At 37.4% G+C, this 25,494-nt stretch overlaps 2 protein-coding genes across 6 annotated transcripts; one reads left to right on the top strand and one right to left on the bottom strand.

Annotated features, from left to right (window-relative positions):
* Positions 1-824: 824 nt before the first annotated feature.
* On the bottom strand, positions 825-3,125 carry Dph2 (Diphthamide biosynthesis 2). The gene is made up of 5 exons (XM_089859150.1): positions 2,979-3,125; positions 2,780-2,892; positions 2,492-2,712; positions 1,372-2,025; positions 825-1,310 (listed from the first exon to the last, which is right to left on the bottom strand). The coding sequence occupies exons 1-5, from the start codon at positions 3,123-3,125 to the stop codon at positions 1,012-1,014; spliced, it is 1,434 nt and encodes a 477-aa protein (XP_089715276.1). The 3' UTR covers positions 825-1,011.
* LOC149610245 (ubiquitin carboxyl-terminal hydrolase 24-like) lies at positions 3,084-25,394 on the top strand. Of its 5 annotated transcripts, none has more exons than XM_089859132.1 (37): positions 3,084-3,221; positions 3,541-4,251; positions 5,054-5,284; positions 5,375-5,521; positions 5,592-5,714; positions 6,860-6,895; positions 6,967-7,173; positions 7,240-7,513; positions 8,089-8,300; positions 8,796-9,050; positions 9,118-9,360; positions 10,187-10,318; positions 10,381-10,569; positions 10,639-10,836; positions 11,405-11,701; positions 11,780-11,878; positions 11,950-12,324; positions 12,798-13,301; positions 13,821-13,989; positions 14,060-14,215; positions 14,297-14,540; positions 15,524-15,771; positions 16,189-16,606; positions 17,227-17,629; positions 18,201-18,320; positions 18,382-18,860; positions 19,521-19,746; positions 19,812-20,129; positions 20,700-20,819; positions 20,899-20,994; positions 21,070-21,181; positions 21,239-21,471; positions 21,566-21,631; positions 21,932-22,022; positions 22,093-22,171; positions 22,274-22,442; positions 23,415-25,394. In XM_089859132.1, exons 2-37 carry the CDS (start codon positions 4,003-4,005, stop codon positions 23,637-23,639), a joined length of 7,743 nt encoding a protein of 2,580 aa, XP_089715258.1. In that variant the 5' UTR covers positions 3,084-3,221; positions 3,541-4,002; the 3' UTR covers positions 23,640-25,394. The 5 variants fall into 5 exon arrangements, with proteins under 5 accessions (XP_089715258.1, XP_089715257.1, XP_089715260.1 ...); XM_089859131.1 differs by having other exon boundaries at positions 5,592-5,720; positions 10,642-10,836; XM_089859134.1 differs by having other exon boundaries at positions 5,592-5,720; positions 13,821-13,959.
* The last annotated feature ends 100 nt before the right edge of the window (positions 25,395-25,494 follow it).

The raw sequence follows: 25,494 nt of genomic DNA, 5'->3' as shown, positions 1-25,494 counted from the left end.
TGTATTTCGGTTCAACTTCTAGGAAGCCAACAGAATTATAAGGTGGGTGAAGTGTCAATGTTTGGGAATAGATCGGTAGAAGGGTCCCGTCATAGCATAAGTTCATAAGAAATGTTACGTAAGTTTGTCAATGGTTACAAACTGCAGCTTGTCATTAAGGACGTAGGTCATATAATCTCGTAAAGCGGCGCCTGGTGAATCCCTGTCAAGGACTTAGTACCGACTAAAGGTGGAATTCATAAATGTAAGACGCAACACAATTTAGTGCAGGGCGTCGTGCGCAAACGTCCTGCCTTTGCCTTTATAGACCAATACGGATATTACATGCAGGGAAACAAACTTCCAGGGGCACGCCTCTATAGTGGATAATTTCAATCATGTCAGGAGACACCGCTAGAGGCATGACCGAGTTGGATAGCCTCTCAGATGCAGTGATCTTGGGCTGCCTCTAGTGTTCTCTTGTGGCGACAGGGAAATTATACACTATGTAGGCGTGCCCCTGGAAGTTTGTTTCTTTGTAGGTAATATTCGTATTGGTCTATTGTGTTGCGTCCGACGCTTATGAATTCCACCTTAAATAGGAATATGGAAGTCCTGCAAAACCGATTGTAGTGAATTCTTGCTTGTCGTTCTCTTAACTAGCTCTCAATAAGTCTCTAGCATTACGAAGCATAAGTAGTGTCATACTGATGGAACATATCTTATAAACTTATGCTCATAGTAATTGCAAGTCCAACGCTATAAAAGTAAGATTATTCAACTATTGAATTTTTTACTGTCTAAACTCTGTTTACTTTGTCAGAGTAAATGGCAAAGAAAAAACATCAAAGTCATAAAAATTTTATTTTATTAATGTAGTAAGTTACAATGTAGAAAGATAGGTCGTTTCAAAGCGTCATATTTTAGCTTTAAAAAACAAAAACAAATGTTTTTGGACGGTTTTTAGTCCAAATTTGTACATAAAAACAAAAAGCAAATATCCAGGAAGATCTTTTATTCTTCACAGAAGAATCAACTGCCTTCGTTGTTATACCCAGCTGCCAGACCTTTCTGACCCTCTTTAGCCATTTCAACAGGAACCTCCCCCAGTTTCTGTTCTAACCCTTTCCAACTTCTCGCTGCTAAATGTTCTCCAGCAGCTTCCCTGTGAACTGGAGCCACTGTCATTGAATCCCTGATTTCGAGAACATTATCGATGCCCTCTTGCTCCTCTGTATATTCTGTGCCCATCTTTCTCATTCTCCCAGAGACGAGTGACATGTCCATCACTTCTACATCCCAGACTTCGTGAGGAGTGTAATTTGAACCGCCTGTAAACAAATTATAAGATTTGCACGATGACTTTTACCACAAAATTTAGGCTTAAGTTACCACAAAGTATTTCGGCAAAGTTAGTGATGTATTGACCATCCCAAGATCTGTTCTTATTAAGCGCTACTTCAAGTTCAAATGGAGTTATAATTGGTCTATAATAATCTCTAGAATCCAAAAGGGAGTTTTCGCTACACGCTACTAGGACAAATACGTCAATCTCCGAGAAATTTGCTAATTTGGCGGGGTTTGGTTTCCCAAAAACCAACGTATAAGATCTTTTCCCCGAAGCTTTAATGATGGACTTTAAATGTTTAATAACAGTGAGGTAGTGAGTGATTCCAAGAGTTCCAACTAATATTCCGATAATTTTGGCATCTTTCGTTTTTTCAACTAAATAATAACGTCTACCCAAAGTTTTGCCAATATCTAATGCATCCGTGACTATGATTTCTTTCAAAGGATCGTAACTAAAGAGGTTGCAATTGTTGAAAGTGAGGAAGATATTAGCTTGAGTCAAATTCTCTTCTCCAATGTAAAAGAAATAACAATCCTTCAGAGTGATATCATTAGGCAGACAAAACTTTCGTCCACATTTTTTGATCACAGAGTTGTCATCAGGAACTGCGTCATCATCATCTTTATTTTGCGGAATGTCTAACTCGGATACAATGACATTGGAGAAATGTGGCTTCAAAAGAGAGCCAATTTCAGCTAAAAATATATAAAACATTGTAGATTGAGGCGTGACGTACGCAGTTTAATCATGGATAAAGAATGCGCGTGCGGAAATTTGTTTTCACGCTATAGGATCGGCAACTCCCTATCACGAACGACAGCTTATTCTGTATATACTCTGTTACAACATTGGTTGTCAGCACGCGCAAAGCTAGGTCTCTATGTAATCTAGCCTTGCACGTGCTGACAAGAGAGAAAAAACTTCAGGATCTTCAGGATTTAAAATCGTTTAAAATATCCTGAAGTTTTTTGTCTCTTGTCAGCACGCGCAAGTCTAGATTACATAGAGACCTAGCTTTGCGCGTGCTGACAACCAATGTTGTAACAGAGTATATACAGAATAAGCTGTCGTTCGAGATAGGGAGTTGCCTATCCTGTAGAGTGAAAACAAATTTCAACCTCACGCGCATTCTTTATCCATGGTTTAATGATGGTAATCTACCTAAAGCATAAGCGTAGAAAACATCACATATAACTATGATGTTTTTGGTTTTGTCTTTGCTATAGTTGATGCATTGTTCAGCTGCCTTTTGACAGGAGATTGGTTTGAAACCAAAGACATATAAAATTGGAAGACGGATAGTTGGCGTTAAACAAGCTCTACCAAAATGAATCAAAGCATCGGCTGAGCCATGCTCTGCAGCTACTTCATCAGCGCAACAACTATAATTTTTGTATATGTATCATTACATGCGTAACCTTTGCAGAGAGAGACAACTGGTATATATACCTTCCATAGGAAGTATCACCTAATACGAAAACCACTTTGCCCGTTTCTCCTTCGATGTAGTTGGCGATTTCAAAAGCATCAGGAAGAAGTTCATCAGGAAATTGCAATGCAATCTGTTTGAAAATTATATAATCAAACCAGTGCAGCGTGATGTTCTTGATACGATTGTATTAAGCCTTGGCTTGTCAAACTTTCTTACCCTTTGATATTTACGCGATTCGATCCATTTGCAACACCTAGAAAGTTCATATTTTTCTTTCAAAACCGCATTATCGGTTCGCGTAGCAGTTACGTTTAATTTTCGATTAATTACTGAAGTTTCTTCGCCGCTAAATAATACGGACATGTTAAAATCTGTTGAAAAAAACTGTTGTAGCCTACTCGATCTGATAGACCCGTCCCATAGACATATGGAATTATTGATGGATCCAAGCAGCTCCCGGTACGTATTTGCAATGGGTTACGGGCTTCTCTATATAGGCGATCACTGCAAACGTGAACGAGTTGGCTATGGCTATGGGAATTTTCATAGGGCATATAAATAGAGAGAGAATGAGACTTTCTTAATCATTTGATAAAGATATTTTTGACACTTTGTAAACTATGAACAAGACATTGATTGCTATAAATAGATATTGCAACTTTGTGTCATTACGTCATCATATAAATTTATTTATTTACTTCCGTGTTTATTGACGCCCTAGCTCGTCAATAAACACGGAACAAAAAAAAAAAAAAAAAAACTTTTGATTTCGTCCTAGACGGCGCCGTTGCCTCTCCTCTCCATCATCACCATGTTGTCGGTGTTTTTTAGAGCGAACCTCGTTTTCGTTTTACCATGGTTTTACGCCGTTGTAGTGTGAATAAATTTGCTGGGATAAACGTATTAAATATTAACATTAAGTATATTTTTTTATAAAGTTTATATACATTAAGGTTGCAGTGCCGTTTTAAGTCTTGATAAAAACCTGTATAAAGGCGGGAAGGAGAAATCTTCATCGGTCATCACCGATCGGTGTAGCTAAGCCTTGGTTCATAGATTTGGTTACTATATAAAAAAAATGCTTCAGGATGGGTATTCGCCACGCCTTTCGGATGGCCTCCACCGAGTGACATAATCCTTATAAAACACGTTGCGTCTCATTAAATAAGAAGAGTTACTGTATAAAATGTTGAGAAAATTATAATTTAAAAGAACTTGAGTCTCTAAGTAACAAAATAAAATGATGGATAACGTTGGTGACGAAGAAAGTAACGCTTGTACCACACTGTTGAACATGGGTTTCTCAGACCTTCAAAAGATTAAAAGAGCAGTGCGGTCAAGTAGGAATGATATAAATGACGCTATATCAATATTAACCAGGGAGTCTCCATCCCTGGACTATTTAGACGATAAAAGTTTAGATGCTCCAAAACAGAGCAACTCTCAGTTATTACCTCTTCCTTCTTATAAAAAAGTTACGGAAGATGAGGTGTGTAGACTAAATTACCAGGGTTCATACAAACCTGGAAAACAGGGAAAACCTGGAAAAATCAGGGAAATAAATAGTTGACAAAAACCTCAGGGAAATTTCGAATTTTTAGTAAAATTCAGGGAAATCAGGGAAATTTGCGTCAAACAGGGGCCAAGTAATTAAGCAAAATGTTCGTGAACATTCCCTCCATAGGATTAACATTACACTAAACTTTGGAGGCTCGTAACTCTGGTTCTACTAGAGATACGGGGATGTCCTTTGAGTATGTTATAGTCCTATTTGCCGCCCATCCAACCATACTAAAGACTTGGGACTAAGACAAACTGGGGCCGAGTAATTAAGCAAAATGTTCGTGAACATTCCCTCCATAGGATTAACATTACACTAAACTTTGGAGGCTCGTAACTCTGGTTCTACTAGAGATACGGGGATGTCCTTTGAGTATGTTATAGTCTTATTTGCCGCCCATCCAACCATACTAAAAACATGGGATTGTGTCAAACAGGGGCCGAGTAATTAAGCAAAATGTTCATAAACAACCCACTCCATAGGATTAACATTACACTATACTTTGGAGGCTCATAACTCTGGTTCTACTAGAGATACGGGGATGCCCTTTGAGTATGTTATAGTCCAATTTATCCCCCCCTCTTAACATTTGCTCCATAGGATACTCCATATACGGGGAAAACCCTGAAAAATTCAGGGAAATTTGTTTTCCAAAAGTTGTATGAACCCTGGCATACCAATGTCAAGCCAATTTTTAAGTAAAAGATGTTGTATTATATGAAATTTTCAGAGAAATTGTTCTATGGGAGGTTCCAGTCAAATTTTGGAGTTTCCAGCTGAAAATTTGTACGAATTATCTGCCAGAGTATATCCTGACAATTGGTCCATTCCTTACAAGAAGGAAGAATCTCTCGGAAAGTGCCTTATTAGCGCTACTCATTTAGCCAATGAAGGACTCTGTGAAGCGGATGAAAACTGTAAAAAATTTATGGATGGATGTATGCCTGAAGCCTTCAAAAAGGTGTTTTACTGTTTTGCAATTGCAAAAATTGCAAAAATGACTGTTCATCGTTGCATCTTTACTTATCGTAAGACATCGTTTTTTTTAAAGCTTCTAACTACTGGAGCTGTTAGGTCATGGGGAATGGATGTTCAAGAAGGAGTTTATAACATGTTAAACCTCCTGATTGATTTGGTTGTAGCTCGTTTAAAATACGAGCCTGTTCCTGAGCACTTGCTTTCTAATGTTCTTGCCATGGTAAACCATAAACCTTTTAAAATACCTATCATATTCTAATTTGGAATGATTTAAACTATGTTTTGTTCAGGCTTTTGATCCAGAAACTGAGTTTCACATTAAAAATAAGATAAGAAGACTTTCGTCCACTCATGCTATAATGAATTTTGATCCAGACAAGGCTTTTGCCGCCAGTAGTTCTACCTCATCTTCCGTAAGGGTTAGATTCCTCCAGAAACAGTTTTTTTTTTTTTGGAGCAGGCCAAGCCCTGTATCATTCAAATAATAGGTTTACGTAAAAATAAATGAAGCAACTGAAAGTTGTTATGATCTAAGGACACCTTAAAGGGAGGGTGAAGTAGAAAATCAAGTGATTTTTTATCGATTCTTCTACTAATTACAAGACCAGTCTGCATAGTGAAACATTCAGGAAATACCAGCTCCGAATGATTTTAAAATTCAAATTAGGTTCAGATTTTAAGGATAATTTTAAACAAGGACCTCCGACCAATCACGTAATGCCTTGCCTTTTTATTAACAAAATTCTCATGGCACGCTCCGTGTCTGGCGCCACGATTATCACGTCGCCCGCGAATTTTATCAAATCTCGTGATAAATTTCATTCGACACGGAACATGCCACGAGAATTTTGTTAAATGGAAGGCAGGGCGTTACGCGATTGGCTGGAGGACCTTCTTTAAAATTACCCTTAAAATCTGAACCTAATTTGAATTTTAAAATCATTCGGAGCTGGTATTTCCTGAATGTTTCACTATGCAGGCTGGTCTTTTAATTAGTTGAAGAATTGATAAAAAATCACTTGATTTTCTACTTCACCCTCCCTTTAAAGAAAAAGTTCAGGCAACCTTAGAAGAACGGCCTTTTTCTAAATATAAAAGGAATTAAATGTTTAAAATAATAAATGATCTCTTATTACAAAATAATTAGCATTTGATTAGTCTTAAAAACAATCAAGGACTACTGCGCCATCCGCCATTGGTTTAGTGGCGTCTGCTAAATCGAACCTTTTACCCCTTACCTCTCTCAACCAATCCTGTAGTGTAGAGTTAAGGGGTTCTGGGTAGCAGACGCCACTAAACCAATGGCGGATGGCGCAGTAGTCCTTGATTATTTTTAAGACTAATTAAATGCTAATTATTTTGTAATAAGAGATCATTTATTATTTTTTAAGAAATATTTAATTCCTTTTATATTTAGAAAAAAGGCCATTCTTTTAAGGCATAATGTTATGTTACCTGAACTTTAACACTGAAGTTCAAAACCTATGAGTTGAATACAAAATCTAAGGCCGTTTTAACATCGCACACATTGACTGATGTGTTTTCTTTAATATTCTAGGAACTATATGTTTGGCTAGTTAACTTAATAAATAAGGTAGAGTTCTATACACAAAACAAAAGCGAGTCTAAAACTATTTGTTCACGCTGTAATGTTTGCTTGTTTAGTTTGGATTTGCCGGAGGTTTTGACGAAGTTCATAAACATTTTCTTAATGAAAATCTTCCTGGATCAGCCATGTTGGCGCTTTTGGTACCTTTTAGTAAAAGTGTAGACTTTTTAATACCAGATACAGTTTCCCCCATAATTGCACCATGTTTGCATCGTGCAGTTGAATACGTTAAAAGTTTAACTGAAGCAGATTTAAAGAATAAGGTAGCAGTTTCGCAGAAGGGTACTAATTAGTAATTTCTAACGAGTAATCTTAATTAATTTAAATAGAATATAGGAACTGTAACGGAATTATTGAAAGTCTTGAAGATTCTATCATCTCACTTGAGTCCCCTCGAAGATCCTGATATGACAGCCTTAAGGCTGGATGTTATTTTAAGAATGTTAAAGTGCGCTCATTTCAACGCTAGGATGAATGGATTGAAAGAAGTAGTTAGGTTAATTGAAGACTGTAATAGTGTAAGATCGTCAAGGCTGGCTGTGGAATCTGATAAACTCTTAGATTGGTTAGCGGAAAATCGCGTTTTATCCATTGCTTTAGAAGGTTCGTTTGTGTAGATTGTTTAAAGGGAGGGTGAAGTAGAAAATCAAGTGATTTTTTATCGATTCTTCTACTAATTACAAGACCAGTCTGCGTAGTGAAACATTCAGGAAATACAGACTCCGAATGATTTTAAAATTCAAATTAGGTTCAGATTTGAAGGATAATTTTAAACAAGGACCTCCGACCAATCGCGTAACGCCCTGCCTTTTTATTAACAAAATTCTCGTGGCACGCATGCTCCGTGTTGAATGAAATTTATCACGAGATTTGATAAAATTCGCGTGCAACCTGATAATCATGACGCGAGACACGGAGCGTGCCACGAGAATTTTGTTAACAAAAAGGCAGGGCGTTACGCGATTGGTCGGCAGTCCTTCTTTAAAATTATCCTTAAAATCTGAACCTAATTTGAATTTTAAAATCATTCGGAGCTGGTATTTCCTGAATGTTTCACTATGCAGACTGGTCTTATAATTGGTAGAAGAATCGATAAAAAATCACTTGATTTTCTACTTCACCCTCCCTTTAAGGTGCAATTGCGAATTTATAACGGTGATTGAATTATAATTCTACAGGAAATATTGATCAAGTTCAATATGCCGAAAAAATTAAGGGCATTATAGAATTTTTGGGACCCAAATTGTCCATAGATGAACTAACAAAAATCTGGAGTATGCAGGATGACCAAAATTGCCAAATTCAGGATAATATTCATTCAGTCATGGCTGCTGCTTCGGGAAAGTTTAACAATCAACAGTTTGATCATTTGTTGTCGTTAATTCAAAAGGTATTATCAGCAACTTTGATAAAATCAGGGTTCGTACACGACCTGGAAAACCTGGAAAAGTCAGGGAAATTGAAAATGGGCCTAAAAAGTCAGGGAAATTTAAAATGGACCGCCAGGGAAATGTCAGGGAAAAATATATTGGAGGGAAATTTAAAGTATAATGGTGACCAGAAAAAGTTTTGTCTGAGATTTGAGCAAAGCTCCAAATTCGCGGAGCTCGCTTCGCTCGCTCAAGTTTTTTTATGATTTACTTTAAATTAAATTTAAGCGAATTAATTGGCTAATTTTTATAAAAATAACTCGTGCAAAAATTATTTGAGTGAATATAGATTGGTTTTCATATATACGTTCGCCATGTACGTTATTGCAAATGGTCAGGGAAATTTGTGGAATTAAGTCAGGGAAAACCTGGAAAAGTCAGCTAGGAATTTCATTCCAAAAATTTTGTACGAACCCTGAAAATTGTTTGTTATTCAATTCTTCGTTACGCGTTAGAGCTGGGAAGATGGTAATGAACAAACTTGGAGGCGATTACTTACATTCACGGGACGAATTGGAAAAGAAACATCCCAAGGAAAAGCCACCACCAAAGTTTTAGACCTTTTATGGGAAATGGCTCATCTTCCTTACTTATCGCCTCCTTTAGTGGAGCACGCTCTTGAAGAGCATCTCTGCATTTTAGGCGAAGTTCCCCATAAAGACATAACGAAGAAAAATTTTCTTTTAAAATGCGTCGAAGATATTAAAAAAGTAATTATAATAAGACTAATAAGACTAATTATAGTTTAACTGGTGTTTTTTCAATTACTTATTTTAGGAAACGTGCGTATTGCCATCTTTAAAATTTCTTCATAATTTGGGTTCAATGCTTGTGAAATCGGCCGGAGTTTACAAACAGGATAAGGCAGCCATTCATGATTTAAATAAGGCCCATGATATTGTTAAATTGGTAACATTGAGTATTATGAAATACCACAAGTACGCGGTTACCACTGTAGCGGAAGCCAATAAGCCTCTTCTACCCAGTAGTTTAATTGATGGTCGATATCATCATGAAGAAGTAATTGACTACTTGTTTCAGGGTTCATACAAACCTGGAAAACCTGGAATAATCAGGGAAATAAATAGTTGACAAAAACCTCAGGGAAAACTCAGGGAAATTTAGAATTTTTAGTAAAATTCAGGGAAATCAGGGAAATTTGCGTCAAATAGGGGCCGAGTAATTAAGCAAAATGTTCATAAACATACCCCCTCCATAGGATTAACATTACACTATACTTTGGAGGCTCGTAACTCTGGTTCTACTAGAGATATGGGGATGTCCTTTGAGTATGTTATAGTCCAATTTGCCCCCTATACAACCATACTAATAACTTAGGGCTACGACAAACAGGGGCTGAGTAATTAAGCAAAATGTTCGTAAACATACCCCCTCCATAGGATTAACATTACACTATACTTTGAAGGCTCATAACTCTGGTTATATTAGAGATAGGGATGTCCTTTGAGTATATTATAGTCCTATTTATCCCCCATCTAACCATACTAAAAACTTAGGGCTACGACAAACAGTGGCTGAGTAATTAAGCAAAATGTTTGTGAACATTCCCTCCATAGGATTAACATTACACTATACTTTGGAGGCTCATAACTCTGGTTCTACTAGAGATACGGGGATGTCCTTTTAGTATGTTATTGTCCAATTTGCCCCCCACCCTACTTCGTTTACATTTGTTCCATAGGATACCCCATATGCGGGAAAAACCTGGAAAACTCAGGGAAATATATGGGGGAAATTTGTTTTCCAAAAGTTGTATGAACCCAGTTGTTTGTAATTTTTATTGTGTGGATTTGAATGATATTTAAATTGATCGTGTATTTGTTAGTATATCATGGCTCATTTGGATTTCTTGCAATTTCTTTTGCAAGAAGGCTCCCAGTATCTTCCATGGAATCGAACCAAAGAAATTTGGGATACTTTAGTCACAAATCCTGATGCGTGTGAATGTGATCGTGAAGTACGTTTAAGCTTAAACCTGGTTTTGAGTCTTCGAGATAAATTAATGAAGGGAAATTCTAGTTATGTTTTGAGTGGTTCAAGAGAAGCATGATGGATTTGGAGATGGAAACGCAATCTTGTCTTTTCCTACAAAAACTTTTGAAGTTAGATCCAGCCCATATTTCCTATAATGGTTTCGAATGTTTTCAACAATACTTTGAGAGTATAAATACATCGGAGAATAAACTGCGTAGATCGGGACAATACACTGTTAGTTCTAACACCGCGTGTTTTGCAATGCAATCTTGATATTTCTTAAGCTTACAATTAATTTCATAGCAGACTGTCGAAAAGCTTGACTTAACCGGGGTTGATTTTCTCTGGATGATCGCTTTATCCGCGCAAAAAGATGATATTGCTAATATGGCAACCGATATAATATTGAAAATATCTTACCACGGTTTGTCCATCAAACTTAAATCGGATCTGGTGGCTCTACATAATAGATTTATAGCTGAATGTTATAAAAGATTGGAGGTACGCTAATTAAAGGGAGGGTGAAGTAGAAAATATACTGTTTTTTTATCGCTTCTTCTACCAATTTTAAGACCAGTCTGCATAGTGAAACATTCAGGAAATACCAGCTCCGAATGATTTTAAAATTCAAATTAGGTTAAGAGTTTAAGGATAATTTTAAAGAAGGTCCTCCGGCCAATCGCGTAACGCCCTGCCTTTTTGTAAACAAAATTCTCGTGGCACGTTCCGTGTTGAATGAAATTTATCACGAGATTTGATAAAATTAGGCGCGTGACGTGAGACACGGAGCGTGCCACGAGAATTTTGTTAATAAAAAGGCAGGGCGTTACGTGATTGGGCGGAGGTCCTTCTTTAAAATTGTCCTTAAACTCTTAACCTAATTTGAATTTTAAAACCATTCGGAGATATTTCCTGAATGTTTCACTATGCAGACTGGTCTTAAAATTAGTAGAAGAATCGATAAAAAATCACTTGATTTTCTACTTCACCCTCCCTTTAAACCTGGGTGGCTATTTCGATCGAATTAAGGTGTGAATTCAAATTCAAACCTTTAAACTACACTTTATAGTATTTTGTTATGGGTCTCGGTGTATCTGACGTGTCTACCGCTGTCTCGAATGCCACTAAAACTTTAACCGCCATATCGGTGGCTGAAGTGGCCGCCATTCATCCTCCAAATAGAGCCGCTCAGTTACAAAGCGTCAGACGAATACTTTTAATTGCCGAGAGGTATATATCGACGATTGAGGAGATTCATACAGCTCCGAGGACTATTTTACCACACGGAGCTTCGTTCTTGGGAACTCCCATGGTTTTGAAAATCATTCATGAAACTGCCATTACGAAAGAAGAGTTCTTAGTCATGGTATTTTTTATTGTTTTTACTCAACACTTTACGCTTTACAGTTTTGAGAAACGGTAAATAATATCCTTTACCATATAGAGCCACAGTAATGAATGTTTAAGAACAGTTCGTCAACGAATTGCCAACTATTTCCAAGTTTCTGTTGAGCAAATTCAGCTATGCCTTAACGAATCTGTTGTATGCTCATTAAATTTCGTTTGCAATTTTGAATTTTCGCATTCTGACGGTTGAAGCAATTTTTTGTTTAGGTTTTAACTTCGAAAGATCAGAAACTTATCAAAGACTTGGAACTTCCCGATAACAATCAATTGTCATTGAAACTTTTGCCCTGCTCTCTACCCGTTGTTGTTAGTAGTCAAAACGATTCGTCCCCCGGAGATTCGTCCAGTTCTAGTTCAAGTTCGGTTCAACCAATCGCCGCCTCTAGTCACCAGTCCTTTTTATTTGAGCAAGAGAAACTTCTACCCGGAGTTGTTATGTCTAATGGAGACAATGTTTTTGATATGCTTTACAAGTTAACCGCGTATGATGATTCGAGAATAACTTATCGAATCAGAAGTCTTTTGCATCTTATTCCTACTGACCCGTCAGTACTCAATGCGTTGGAGTCAGTCGCGTTAAAAGTAAGCTTAAACCATGGATAAAGAATGCGCGTGCGGAAATTTGTTTTCACGCTATAGGATCGGCAACTCCCTATCTCGAACGACAGCTTATTCTGTATATACTCTGTTACAACATCGGTTGTCAGCACGAGCAAAGCTAGGTCTCTATGTAATCTAGCCTTGCGCGTGCTGACAAGAGACAAAAAACTTCAGGATCTTCAGGACTTAAAATCGTTTAAAATATCCTGAAGTTTTGTGTCTCTTGTCAGCACGCGCAAGGCTAGATTACATAGAGACTTAGCTTTGCGCGTGCTGCCAACCGATGTTGTAACAGAGTATATACGGAATAAGCTGTCGTTCGAGATAGGGAGTTGCCGATCCTGTAGAGTGAAAACAAATTTGAATTTCCTCAGGCGCATTCTTTATCCATGCTTAAACATTAGGGCCAACGTCTCCAGGTAGGTTTTTTTCTTCAACCTTCTATTAAACTTTAGACGCCTCATGAACCGACACCGATTCCCGAAACTCACTTGAAAAGCTCTCGAAATAGTCCAAAAAGAAGCGTCTTCTTTTTACCTAAGGAAAAACCCGATGGTCCTAAGGACGTTTTGAGGAAGTTGTTTGACGTGACGTTACCGGATAAACCTACTCCTTTCAGACTTTTGTACAATTTAGAGGTTTTGAGTGGCAAATTAATTCCAACCATTCAAGACGCGGCGACTGTTCAAAGCGCTCAAGCTTTTTGCGAGGATTTTTTGTCATCCGGAGGTTTGAAACTTATCCTAGGGATACTTCAACGTGATTCTCTTCCTCAAGATACGGAGTACAAAATTAGGCACGGTTGCTATTACGTGGCCATGCAAATCGCCAGTTATTTATTAAGCGGTCTTCCAGTCACATCCTACTTCAAACCCAATATTTTGCACATAAATAACCCACATTCAAAGCCAAAGGAAATACCGATGTTGACGGAATTTGTTAGAAAACCCGCTATTAAGGTAAATTTTAAATTTTCTTAGTGAGGGGTTTGGTTTTTCCTAGAGGTGTGCGAGTCCTCATTTTTAGGTTTCGAGTCAGAGTCCTGGAAATTTTGCAGGACTCGTCGAGTCCATCGAGTCCTTAAAACATGGTTTCGAGTCCATTTTCGAGTCCAAAAAAATGGTTTCGAGTCCAAAATTCTTAATCCGAGCCCAAAATTCGTCAAATTTACTCTTAAAACATTCTGTTTTTTTTTTTTCTAACTGTTTCAAAACTAAACATTAATAGTAATTTTAACTTTTTTGAATATGAAAACATTTTTATCAGTAGCTGATAAAGTTGCCTATTAAGTTGGTAAAGAAAAATGGACTCGGCAAGCCCTAAACGGGTAATTTTAGGCCTTGGACCAGGACCCGGGTACCCGTTCGAGTCCTAGGAAAACCAGTTTCGAGTCCGAGTCCGGGTACTCGGACTCGGACTCGAAGTCGAGTACCCGCACAGCCCTAGTTTTTCCTGATGTAAGAACGTTTCTGTTGCAGTTGATGTCGAATTTAGAAGTTTTAGATGTAGTGCAGAGTCTTGTCAGAGTTACTTGGGCAGCGGCTGCCGGTCAACTTCAATTGGCTAATTCTGTCTTGCCCACAAAGGAGAGTTTCTCATCTGGCCATCTTTCTTTAGGTGGTAGGCGAAGCCGTCAAAGTAGTACAGGTGTCTAATTGATCCCTTTATGACCTCCAATGGTTAATAATGAACGTATTTCTTATTGAATTACATACAGGTAGTACCGCTAGTTCCAGTAGCGACGGAGAAACTCAAGGTCTTCATAGTGGTGTCTGTGTACAGCAGAATTCCGTTAGTGTTTTAGATTCTCAGCTGGCTCAAGAGATGCTGGCGTTTATTGTTAGCTGTATAGAGTTAAGAGAAGATACTTTTAGTGAGTTTTTAACAAAATTCAATTTGTTGTTCCCAGGTTTGTAATTGCTAATGATCGAGTTTTCTTTCTTCGTTCATTCAGGTTTATTTTCAACTATACCATGTATAGGAGATTTTATAATTGAAGTTTTACTGGGTTCACATAGTGAAAGTATTCGACACACGGCTCTGATTCAGTTTATAAGACTGAGCTGTGTTAGGGTTCAAAATCATCTGCCAAATAATCATCCTCCAATCATACCAAAACATTTTTTGCTTCAAGCATTGCTCAAAGTTCCATTGCCACTATGGATTCCATCCAGTAGCACTCGCGGAGGCAATCAAAGGTAATTAAATTGAAGCCTCCGTGTACTCGTTGGTTAAAGGGAGGGTGAAGTAGAAAATCAAGTGATTTTTTATCGATTCTTTTACTAATTTTAAGACCAGTCTGCATAGTGAAACATTCAGGAAATACCAGTTCCGAATGATTTTAAAATTCAAATTAGGTTCAGATTTTAAGGATAATTTTAAAGAAGGTCCTCCGACCAATCGCGTAACGCCCTGCCTTTTTATTAACAAAATTCTCGTGGCACGCTCCGTGTCTCGCGCCACGATTGTCACGTCGCGCGCAAATTTTATCAAATCTCGTGATAAATTTCATTCGACACAGAACGTGCCATGAGAATTATGTTAATAAAAAGGCAGGGCGTTACCAATGAGATAGAATATATATATAAACCTAGAGTCACAACGTGGGATCTCGAGATCGACGATTCGCGATACACTTTTTGTCGAGCATGAATCTTTATCAAATACGGGTGGCGCCGCCTATTAGTCACTTGAAGAACTTTTTTATTACCGTCTGCTGTCAAAATAGTTTTTTAAACGTGTTAAATAAAATAAGCAAGTTAAATAATAAAAACTCTAGTCCTTTTTAATCTAATAAATAGATGAAATAAAAATCATAACGATGTTTCTGATTGAAAATAAGCGAGTAAAAGTTGTAATTAGTTCCGCTAGAGGCTCACAGGTGGCGCTGTCATGTTTTGATAAACTTGCTTGATAAAAAAATGTGTATCGCGGTAAGCCGATTTGAATTGGAACTCTATCTATCTCATTGGGCGTTACGCGATTGGCCGGAAGTCCTTGTTTAAAATTATCCTTAAAATCGGAACCTAATTTGAATTTTAAAATCATTCGGAGCTGGTATTTCCTGAATGTTTCACTATGCAGACTGGTCTTATAATTAGTAGAAGAATCGATAAAAAAATCACTTGATTTTCTACTTCACCCTCCCTTTAAAGGTAAGCTAATCTTTCTTTAACGATAGATTGTTGAGCCAGTGTAAAGAGTATTTTGAACTGGGGTGCCATTTACTAAATGAACTCACCACCGAAGACCAGCAGGTTCTTCGTATTAAGCCCAAAGAAATGATTGAGGACGAAATGAATTGGATTCAAGGCTTTTCTCCGTCCAATAGTTTGGCACTACAACCCGCTGATAATGCCCTTTTAACTGGTCACTTTAGTTTAATTAAAACTCTATTAACTTGCGAAGGAGTAGAGAAACTTGATGTTGGTAAGTGCAACTTCTTTTTCGCATTTAAAGCATGGATGAAGGATGTGCAACTCCCTATACTAAAAAGTAGACAAGTCGATACTAGCGCCGCCTGGCTACCAGCGCTGGAAACCCTCGCGGGAAAAATAAAAAATACTGGACATAAGAAAAAAAACCACTGTTTTGCTTCTAGCAGACGACGCTAAGGAAAAAAATTGATGGTAGCGCGTGTTTTTTTCTTATGTCCAGAATTTTTTATTTTTCCCGCGAGGGTTTCCAGCGCTGGTAGCCAGGCGGCGCTAGTATCGACTTGTCTACTTTTTAGTATAGGGAGTTGCACATCCTGTAGAGCGTCGAAAGTTTTGCACGCGCATCCTTCATCCATGGTAATGGTCTCTCACAGTACAATTAAGCGACGTATTTAAATTTTACGTGTAGGGAGTACATTGATTCCTCACGTTCTGACACAATTTTTGTTCCCGGCTTCTCATTTAATAAATGAGGGGATTGGCCACAATACTGACGCCATTATGCAACACTTAACAAATAGGTGTGTCGGGCAAGAATCGTCCATCGCCGCGTTTTTAGTTTTGGTTGAATTGGCCACGAATTGCGCTGATAATTTGGAGATTATAGTTAACAAACTTATTAGCATGCATCACACATCCAAGCCTCTTTTGGCTAAAGAATACGAATACGAGCCTTTAGTTGCTGAAAGAGCTAATTGCGGTTACGTTGGTCTTAAAAATGCTGGTGCCACTTGTTATATGAACTCGGTCATTCAACAATTATACATGCAACCGGGCGTTCGCGAAGCTATTCTCGCCATAGACGAGAATGATTTGGATGAAGAGAGGTAAGTATCCTAATCTAAATCTTCTAGGTTTAACCATAAGAAAATAATATATAGCTCCCTATAAGTATGAAACGTAGTACATTTTCATACTACAGCATTTGCTTCCAAATTTGGCGCGCTTACACTTTTACGCCCCGTGGGAGAAGTTTCGGTACTACGAGTAAAAGGGGGGCGAAACCGCCGCCGCCACCTAAGGTGTCCGCGAAAGGCACCATGGGCCGGGAAAATATCGCCGCGCGCCTGTAGAGACGCAAGATACTCCTTACCTCGTACCAGTGTAGGCGCTAGCCTCGTTCCTCAAAATCTCGCGCCATCTATTAATTTATTATGATAATTTTGACATGTACTTAATCACATCAGTTATAATTATCAAAATAATGACGTCTAGACCTTTAACTATTTAATTACAATATAAAATTTGAAAATTTTCTAAACAAATTTTTAAACTTTTTAACGCCAAAAACTCTCAATAGGTGGCATTAGAAACTTTTTACAAATTTCAGTGGAAGAAAATGCTGTTTACAATCATGGCTTAAATGGAGAGTTTCATACTTATAGGGAGCTATATATTATTTTCTTATGGTTTAACTAAAATCAAGCTTTACACGGTTAATTTTCAGCCTGTTCTATCAAATTCAACTTACTTTTGGTCATCTTTTCGAGTCACACTTGCAATATCACATCCCGGAAAAATTTTGGAAATGTTTTCGATTATGGGGACAACCCATTAACGTTCGAGAGCAGCAAGATGCCTTTGAGTTTTTCACTCATTTAGTAGATCAAGTCGACGAATACTTGAAAAGCATCAACCGGGAACCCTTGTTTCAATACAAATATGGGGGTGTTTTTTCCGATCAAAAGATTTGCAATGGGTGCCCCCATCGATACGAGAGAGAGGAGCTCTTCATTGCCCTTAACTTGCCAGTCAAATCACATGATTTGAAGGAATCGTTAGATCAATTTGTGAAAGGAGAACTTTTAGAAGGCGATAATGCCTATTTTTGCGAGGAGTGTCATGAAAAAGTATGATACGAAGAACTTTAAAGGGAGGGTGAAGTAGAAAATCAAGTGATTTTTTTATCGATTCTTCTACTAATTTTAAGACCAGTCTGCATAGTGAAACATTCAGGAAATACCAGCTCCGAATGATTTTAAAATTCAAATTAGGTTCAGATTTTAAGGATAATTTTAAGGAAGGACTGCCGACCAATCACGTAACGCCCTGCCTTTTTATTAACAAAATTCTCGTGGCACGTTCCGTGTCTCGCGCCACGATTGTCACGTCGCCCGGAAAGTTTATCAAATCTCGTGATAAATTTCATTCGACAAGGAACGTGCCACGAGAATTTTGTTAACAAAAAGGCAGGGCGTTACGCGATTGGTCGGAGGGGCTTATTTAAAATTATTCTTAAAATCGGAACCTAAATTGAATTTTAAAATCAATCATTCGGAGCTGGTATTTCCTGAATGTTTCACTATGCAGACTGGTCTTATAATTAGTAGAAGAATTGATAAAAAGTCACTTGATTTTCTACTTCACCCTCCCTTTAAGAGGTTTTTCTCGGTGTTAAACTGAACCGTTTTAAATTTGTAGAGGAATACCGTTAAAAGAACTTGTATTAAAACCCTACCGCCAGTGTTAGTAATGCAACTAAAACGCTTCGATTATGATTGGGAAGCTAATAGAGCCTTAAAATTTGACGATTACTTTAAGGTCTGCGCTAAAAATTGGCTTCATTTAAGACTACTATAAACTAACCTTACAATTCCTTTAGTTTCCATGGGTATTAGACATGAGCCCCTACAAATCCGACGGTTTTCAGGAAAATGATTCGAGAAAATCGACCAACTCTGTTGACAGCTCCGCTTCTCCCGGTTCCAACGCTTCCAAATCAGTTCTTTACGAACTTGTTGGAATTGTGGTTCATAGTGGTCAAGCTAGTGCTGGACATTATTACTCTTACATCAAAGAAAGGCGTAGTGAAGGAATTCCCGAAGGAAATAAATCTAAATGGTTTAAATTTAACGATACAACCGTTGAGGAAGTTGAAATGACTGAACAGATGCTGGAAGCCGAGTGTTTCGGTGGAACATACAAAGCCAAATCTGATTCAAATAGCTCTTACCCTGAAACGAGGCAACGGTATTGGAATGCCTATATGCTCTTTTACGAAAGTTTGGAGGAACCGAAAACTCCCAGAACACCCAGAAAAACACCCAATAAATTGAATTTTAGGAGAACGGAAAGTGGAAGGTATGTTTGCGCTTGTTTATAAAGTTAAGTACGTAGAGGTGTGCGGTTAACCGTTTCAATCGAATAATTCGATCGAATACCGAACCGAATAATTCGATTCGGTATTCGATAAACCCATTTTCACTATTCGATTCGAATATCGAATACCGAACTGACTGTTCGGTTAAAGTTCGACAACCATAAATTTAGGTCCTTGGCACTAGAGAGACCCTCCTTATTTAAAAAATATCATCCCAATTTTATTTGTCTTCCATCAAAAACTACTAGCAAGTGCATAGGAAAATTTTAAGAAATACTTGACCACCATTGAGGAGAGGTATTTTGAAATTTAGGAGCTTCTAAATGTTCTTCTCCTTGCTTTGTATTGACTATTGGCGAATGTTAGGGTTACTTTCCGATTAACCGCGAATAGTTGGCCTAGTATTCGCGAATATTAGGGTTAAATATTCGCGGTTACTAGGCTTAACTATTCGCGATTAATCGGGAAGGAAAAAAATTACCAAGGCCAAACTATTCGGTATTCGATTTGTAATAAACTATTCGATTCGGTATTTGATAAGGAAAATTTTTTGGTATTCGATAACCGGTTCGATACCCAAAAAGTGGTATTCGCACACTCCTATTAAGTAGGTTCACTTTTTGAGTAACAACGCCTTTTAGGACCCCTAAGAAGAGTAACAGTGGCGGAAACGTCAAGCAACGAGATAGTCTCAGTCAATTGACGCAACTTGTAGATAGGGGAGAGAAACACGGGATATTTGTAGATAAAATGCCAGGTAGAATCCAGCGTTCTGTTCAAGAAGAAAATTTGAGGTTTATGAACAACAGAGACGTCTACAATGATAATTACTTTACCTTCATTCAAAATTTGGTGGCAGCAAATATTGTAAGCTTACCGCTTAAAACTTCCTCATTTCTTCATAAAGTACTTGAAACTTTTAAAACTTTCAGTACAATCAAAATTCGCAAGATTACGCCAGGCTTATGGTTGAAAGCTTAAAATTGAGCGTTAACTTCCTCTTCAATACGTACTTGAGGTACAAAAGGAAGTCAACAGTCACCCTTAACGAATGGGTTGACACTTTTGAGTCTATTCTGAGTTCTTGCGAAGAAGCGACGAATTGGCTTTTGAATTACTTTGCGAGTGACGAAGGACTTTCACTCTTGAAGCCATTTCTTCTCGAATGTCCGAATCAAGAAGTTCGAAAAATGTTTGCTTCCATTATTGAAAAGAATATCATCAACTTTTTCCGTCATGGAGGGAAACCCGTAAGTTATTAGCTGTTCCGTTTTTCTTTTGTTTTCTAGTTTAAAGGGAGGGTGAAGTAGAAAATCAAGTGATTTTTTATCGATTCTTCTACTAATTATAAGACCAGTCTGCATAGTCAAACATTCAGGAAATACCAGCTCCGAATGATTTTAAAATTCAAACTAGGTTCAGATTTGAAGGATAATTTTAAAGAAGGTCCTCCGACCAATCGCGTAACGCCTTGCCTTTTTATTAACAAAATTCTCGTGGCACGTTCCGTGTTGAATGAAATTTATCACGAGATTTGATAAAATTAGGCGCGTGACGTGAGACACGGAGCGTGCCACGAGAATTTTGTTAATAAAAAGGCAGGGCGTTACGCGATTGTTCGGAAGTCCTTCTTTAAAATTATCCTTAAAATCTGAACCTAATTTGAATTTTAAAATCATTTGGAGCTGGTATTTCCTGAATGTTTCACTATGCAGACTGGTCTTATATTTAGTAGAAGAATCGATAAAAAATCACTTGATTTTCCACTTCACCCTCCCTTTAAGAGGTAACCTACCACCTTTCTTATCAAATCCAAACAGAGTTCTCCAGCATGTGACGTGATTATTGATCGCCTCATTGATATGTTGGATAGTGAAGTTGCCAATCATTGCCGTAGTTGTAGTCAATATTTTGAGCTTTTAAGTGCCTATTCCCAAGTGGTATTATTATTATTATTATTATTATTATTATTATTATTATCTAAATTAATTCGATAATTATTTCGACATCTCCGTTTAGAATACAAGCACGTGCGAACACCTGATACATAAATCTACTTTCACCAAACTTTTGGTGTACTTATTGGGTTCAAACGCTGCTAATATGAACTCTAACGTACGATGATCATACAAAACTATAAACTCGGATACTGAACTAACTATAATATTATTATTATTATTATTATTATAGGAGATATTCCCTTGTCGTTGGAGACCCGGACAAAGTCGAGATATGGTTCATGTTCATAAAACTATGGCCATGCTTATTTTATGTTGCGAAATGGAACCTCATAGGACTTGCGGTAAAATGAATGAAAGTAAAGTTGTGTTAACATTATTGCATTTTTTTTTTTTTTAAGATCCGGAAGATTACGAAGTTTGCGTAACGCAATGGGTTCCTGGTCCAGATTTTATTTCAATGCCCGAAGAAATTAGACAAGCGCTTTATGGCTTGGGATCATTTAGATACGTTCAAGAGGTGGTTAACACGTTCCGTGAAGCTTCAGGACCTGTGTCAATTTTTGTTGATATGTTGATGCAGTGCAGCTTCTGTAATGCACAGTTTACTTCTATTTTAATCAAACAAGTCATGGTAAGTTTATATTGGTTGATTAATTAAATTAATTTCAATTAATGATAAGATTATCGTGAATTGCTTTTTTTTTTTTTTTTTTCTCATTACGTAGCTTCAGTATTCGTCAGTGCCTTCTAATGAACTTAAAAATCTTTCTCATTTGTTATTAGAGTTATTGGTAAGGTTTTATTTTTGTTATGATAGTTTTAATTAGAATTAGCCTTATTCCTGATCAGCGCCACCTACCCATAGCGTCGACTTTGAGAACTACTGTAATCGGCAAGCCAATCAGATGTCGCTAAAATCTGGTGATGTCATTTTTGGTAAGACCCCGAGAGTGCTCGTCAGTGACGTCACCAGATTTTAGCGACATCTGATTGGCTTACCGCTTACAGTAGTTCTCAAAGTCGCCGCTATGGGTAGGTGGCGCTGATCAGGAATAAGGCTAATTAGATTAACTTAACACAATTAATTTAAGACGTTGAAAGATCCTCTACAAGAAATGAGGTTGAAATACGTCATTTGCGGTTTTTCCGATGAAAATGAGACTCCTATTGAAGGACTATTTTGTAAGTCTTTTAATTTTTAATTAACGGTGTTGAAAATTAATTACAATCTACTCGTTCCTTTGTTTTAAAGCTATAATTAACGAGAATCAACATAACGATAGTAGGAGGTCTTACCAAGGTGTTAAGTTTTTAGTCATGTTATCTCATAGGTGAGGAATTATTATAGTTTTACCGTTAATTTCTTTTTATTCGGTTACAAGGTGTTTAAACATTAGAGGGGAAATATTTTGTTCTTTTCGTTCTATTAAAAGGTGTAATTTAGCAAAGGAAATTTTAATGCATCAACCCGCTCGTTGGCAATGGGCTGTTGATTGGTTGAAGAAAGAAATGTCGCCAACTTTTTATATGAATCATCCAGCCGCCTCAATGTCAAATGAAGATTCAAATACTAAGACTTTTCAAAGAACAGTCAGTGCGCAGGTAATCTTAATTCCTTATTAGTTATCGGTTAAGTCGCTTAATGGGTAAATCCACTACCAACAAGATGTAAAAGGCCCATGCACGCTCGCTTCGAAGGGGGGTCCCTCACCCATATATATTTGAGTTGTGTGGTTGATAGATGGCGCTTCTAAGTATCTTAATACACTTGCTGCTGATTAGGCTTAATGCGCATAAAATCGCGCCGCGCTACTCCCTCACTCGAGGTTCGAAACTTAGAGCCACGTGAGGTTTACGTAATTTTTTTAGACTTAAACGCGCCTCTAGCGGAGAATCGTGGCGGGAGTTAATCCCCGCCGCCTCTAAATTGCAACCAGCAATCATCTCATTGGTTCTTGAAAACTCACGTCAGCACGACGCGAATGACGAAAATTACAGTCGTATTTGCCGACTGAGGAGAGTGTAGCGAAATAGCCCGGCTTCTCCTTTTACGTCCCCCCCCCCCCTTGTATTTTGAAAGGGGGACTGGGACTATGGCGCGGCGCGAATACTTAGGCATCTTAAACCTTCTCCCTAATAAACTAGATATCGCTTCTTGTTATCGGATTACAGTCATATTTTCCGACTGAGGAGAGTGTAGCGAAATAGCCCGGCTTCTCCTTTTACGCCCCCCCCCCCTTGTATTTTGAAAGGGGGACTGGGACTATGGCGCGCGAATACTTAGGCATCTTAAAATTTCTCCCTAATGAACTAGATATCGCTTCTTGTTATCGGATTACAGTCATATTTTCCGACTGAGGAGAGTGTAGCGAAATAGCCCGGCTTCTCCTTTTACGTCCCCCCCCCTTGTATTTTGAAAGGGGGACTAGGACTATGGCATGGCGCGAATACTTAGGCATCTTAAACCTTCTCCCTAATAAACTAGATATCGCTTCTTGTTTATCGGTTAAGTCGCTTAATGCTTGTAAATCCATAATCTTCGACCTCAATATTTCACGTCTTTTTCATTAAAAGGAAACGTTAACGGAGGCTACCGCGTTGCTAACAGAGTTGGAATCACCCGAAGCTGTTGAAGCTATGGATTTGGATGATGGTATTGATTGTTCAGCTGAATCTGCCAAAGAGTCGGATGATCTAAATGCTATTAATTCCGAAGAAATGACACAAGATAATGACAGTGAGTTATTGAAAAGGACGCATCGTACTGACGATTTAGTCGGTGATCTTGGTTCAGTGTGAAAAAAAAAAACAAAAAAAAAACAAAAAGAATTTAAAGAGATAAGTTATTTTTATTTTTGGTTTTTTTCGATTGAGCTTCAAACTTCAAAGCTTATTCATTCGGGTGATAAGTTTTTACGGCATTCGTAGTTCCTATTCTCGCGTTGTTGTTGTTGTTGTCATCATAATGTAGCTGTTCGCTACAACAAGGTTTGATAATTTTAATTTATGAAAAGCTTTCATTGTCGGCTTGTCGCTGGCCGTAGTATGATTCCTTTTTTTCTCTTTCAAATTGAACGAAACGAAACAAAGTCAATTTGAGCTCAATTGTTTTTTTTTCCATCATATTTGGAATAAAATTGCAACGTTTCTAATATTATTAAATGAAAAAAAAAATTAAGGGAAAAACTACTAATGTTTAAAGGTAACGTAACGTAAGTACCGTTATTCTTATACGCTACACAGATGATTAATGTCGGGGTTTATAAAAAGAATTGAATTTGAAAGTTGTATTTCCTTCATTTAAAGTTAAGAGGGAGGCGTGTGTTGTACTAAAACATTTTTACGCTTAAGTTACATTCGTTAGTTAAAGGGACACACACACCAGAAAATTAAGAAACTACTTAAACGTTACGTAACGTAACGTAACGACGTCATGATTACAATTTGTGTCACTGAAATCCAACCGTTAAAATATTCTTCCATAATCATATATTACAGACGGAAATGTATTTTTTAACTTAAAATCCGTACTTATTAGTAGATAACAATGATGTATAAAGGGTAATACATCAAAAGGTTCGAGTAAAGTTCATCGGCCACTGATTTTGGCCAATTTTTGTGGCAAAATTAAATAATACATCCGCTGCGCTGTTTTTAACTGAAAGCGCTGCTGTTACGGCTTTATTCCAGTTATCAGGAGCTGTGTTTATACTTTATACATATTTTGAAAACCCTAGCCAGTACTGTATAATTGTAATGCTCCAAGTTTTTATATAACAAACAATTCTATATATACGAACTGTTTTAAATTGAGTTTTATATATTTAAGTGAGAAAAAAAAAAGTATATAATTTTTGGTCATTTAAATTAAGAAGCGCGGCGAGGGCTCAAAAAAAGGTGGTGCTTTATATTTGAAATCATTCTCGTATCTTTTCTTTATTGAAACGTAACGTTCTGGGGGAAAGAGATTGCCGAAAAGAAATTAGTAATTACGAAAGTTCGTATTGAACTGGACTGGTGCCTTAAAACTTTCATTCGTGTCTTATTACTTTGTTAGCGTAAATTTTTCAAAGTTCTGAATGATTGGGAAGAAGAAGATTGTATGGAAGTTTTTTAAAATATAGTTAAAAAAAAAATAATAATAATTAAAATGGCTGAGGGAAATTTCAAATTTGATTACCGCGCTTTGAAAATTAACAACCTAATTTTAAACAGAAATAGCAGCAATTAGGCCTAGGGCATTTCATATCCGACTAAACTAAAACTTTTGTATAATAGTTCATTACTAAGCAAATTTGATTTAAAAAACTTGTAAATGAATCATCTATCTAGTCAAGCAGTAACGTTACGTAGTTAGGGGGTCATTTAGATTTAACTCTAATTGACCTCCCTGCCTGGCACTTATTAATAACCAACCGAACTCGTTTAAAAAAAATATTTTGGAAGTTTACCAACCAAAATCGGTCGGAGGCTAATCGTTTTCTGTTTTGCTTTTGTATATTATGTACATTGCCTGTACAAAATGAAAAACAAAATTAAATTTTTGAAGTTTAATTAAGAAGAATTAGATTTAAAACACCGAAGAAACTCCACAATGATTTGTCAACGTTGTTTGAAGCGGAGGCTCCGTTTGGAGCTGAGTTCAGACTCATGT

The sequence above is a fragment of the Phalangium opilio genome, unplaced genomic scaffold (genome assembly GCF_054372755.1).
Source record: "Phalangium opilio isolate 3A_F unplaced genomic scaffold, DU_Popi_V2 ptg000329l_1, whole genome shotgun sequence".
Lineage (NCBI taxonomy): Eukaryota > Metazoa > Arthropoda > Arachnida > Opiliones > Phalangiidae > Phalangium > Phalangium opilio.
Note: the sequence above shows the minus strand (reverse complement) of the source record. Positions and strands in the feature narration are given on the sequence as shown.

Bases quoted from the DNA above. Each gene is read 5' to 3' on its own strand.
- LOC149610245 (XM_089859130.1), top strand. From the start codon at position 4,003: ATGATGGATAACGTTGGTGACGAAGAAAGTAACGCTTGTACCACACTG. The intron at 15,772-16,188 runs GTAAGTGCAACT...TTTTACGTGTAG, and splicing joins AGTAGAGAAACTTGATGTTG to GGAGTACATTGATTCCTCAC. The intron at 21,182-21,238 runs GTAAAATGAATG...TTTTTTTTTAAG, and splicing joins GGAACCTCATAGGACTTGCG to ATCCGGAAGATTACGAAGTT.
- Dph2 (XM_089859150.1), bottom strand. From the start codon at position 3,125: ATGTCCGTATTATTTAGCGGCGAAGAAACTTCAGTAATTAATCGAAAA. The intron at 2,713-2,779 runs GTATATATACCA...CAAAAATTATAG, and splicing joins GGTGATACTTCCTATGGAAG to TTGTTGCGCTGATGAAGTAG. The intron at 2,026-2,491 runs GTAGATTACCAT...ATATATTTTTAG, and splicing joins TTTCTACGCTTATGCTTTAG to CTGAAATTGGCTCTCTTTTG.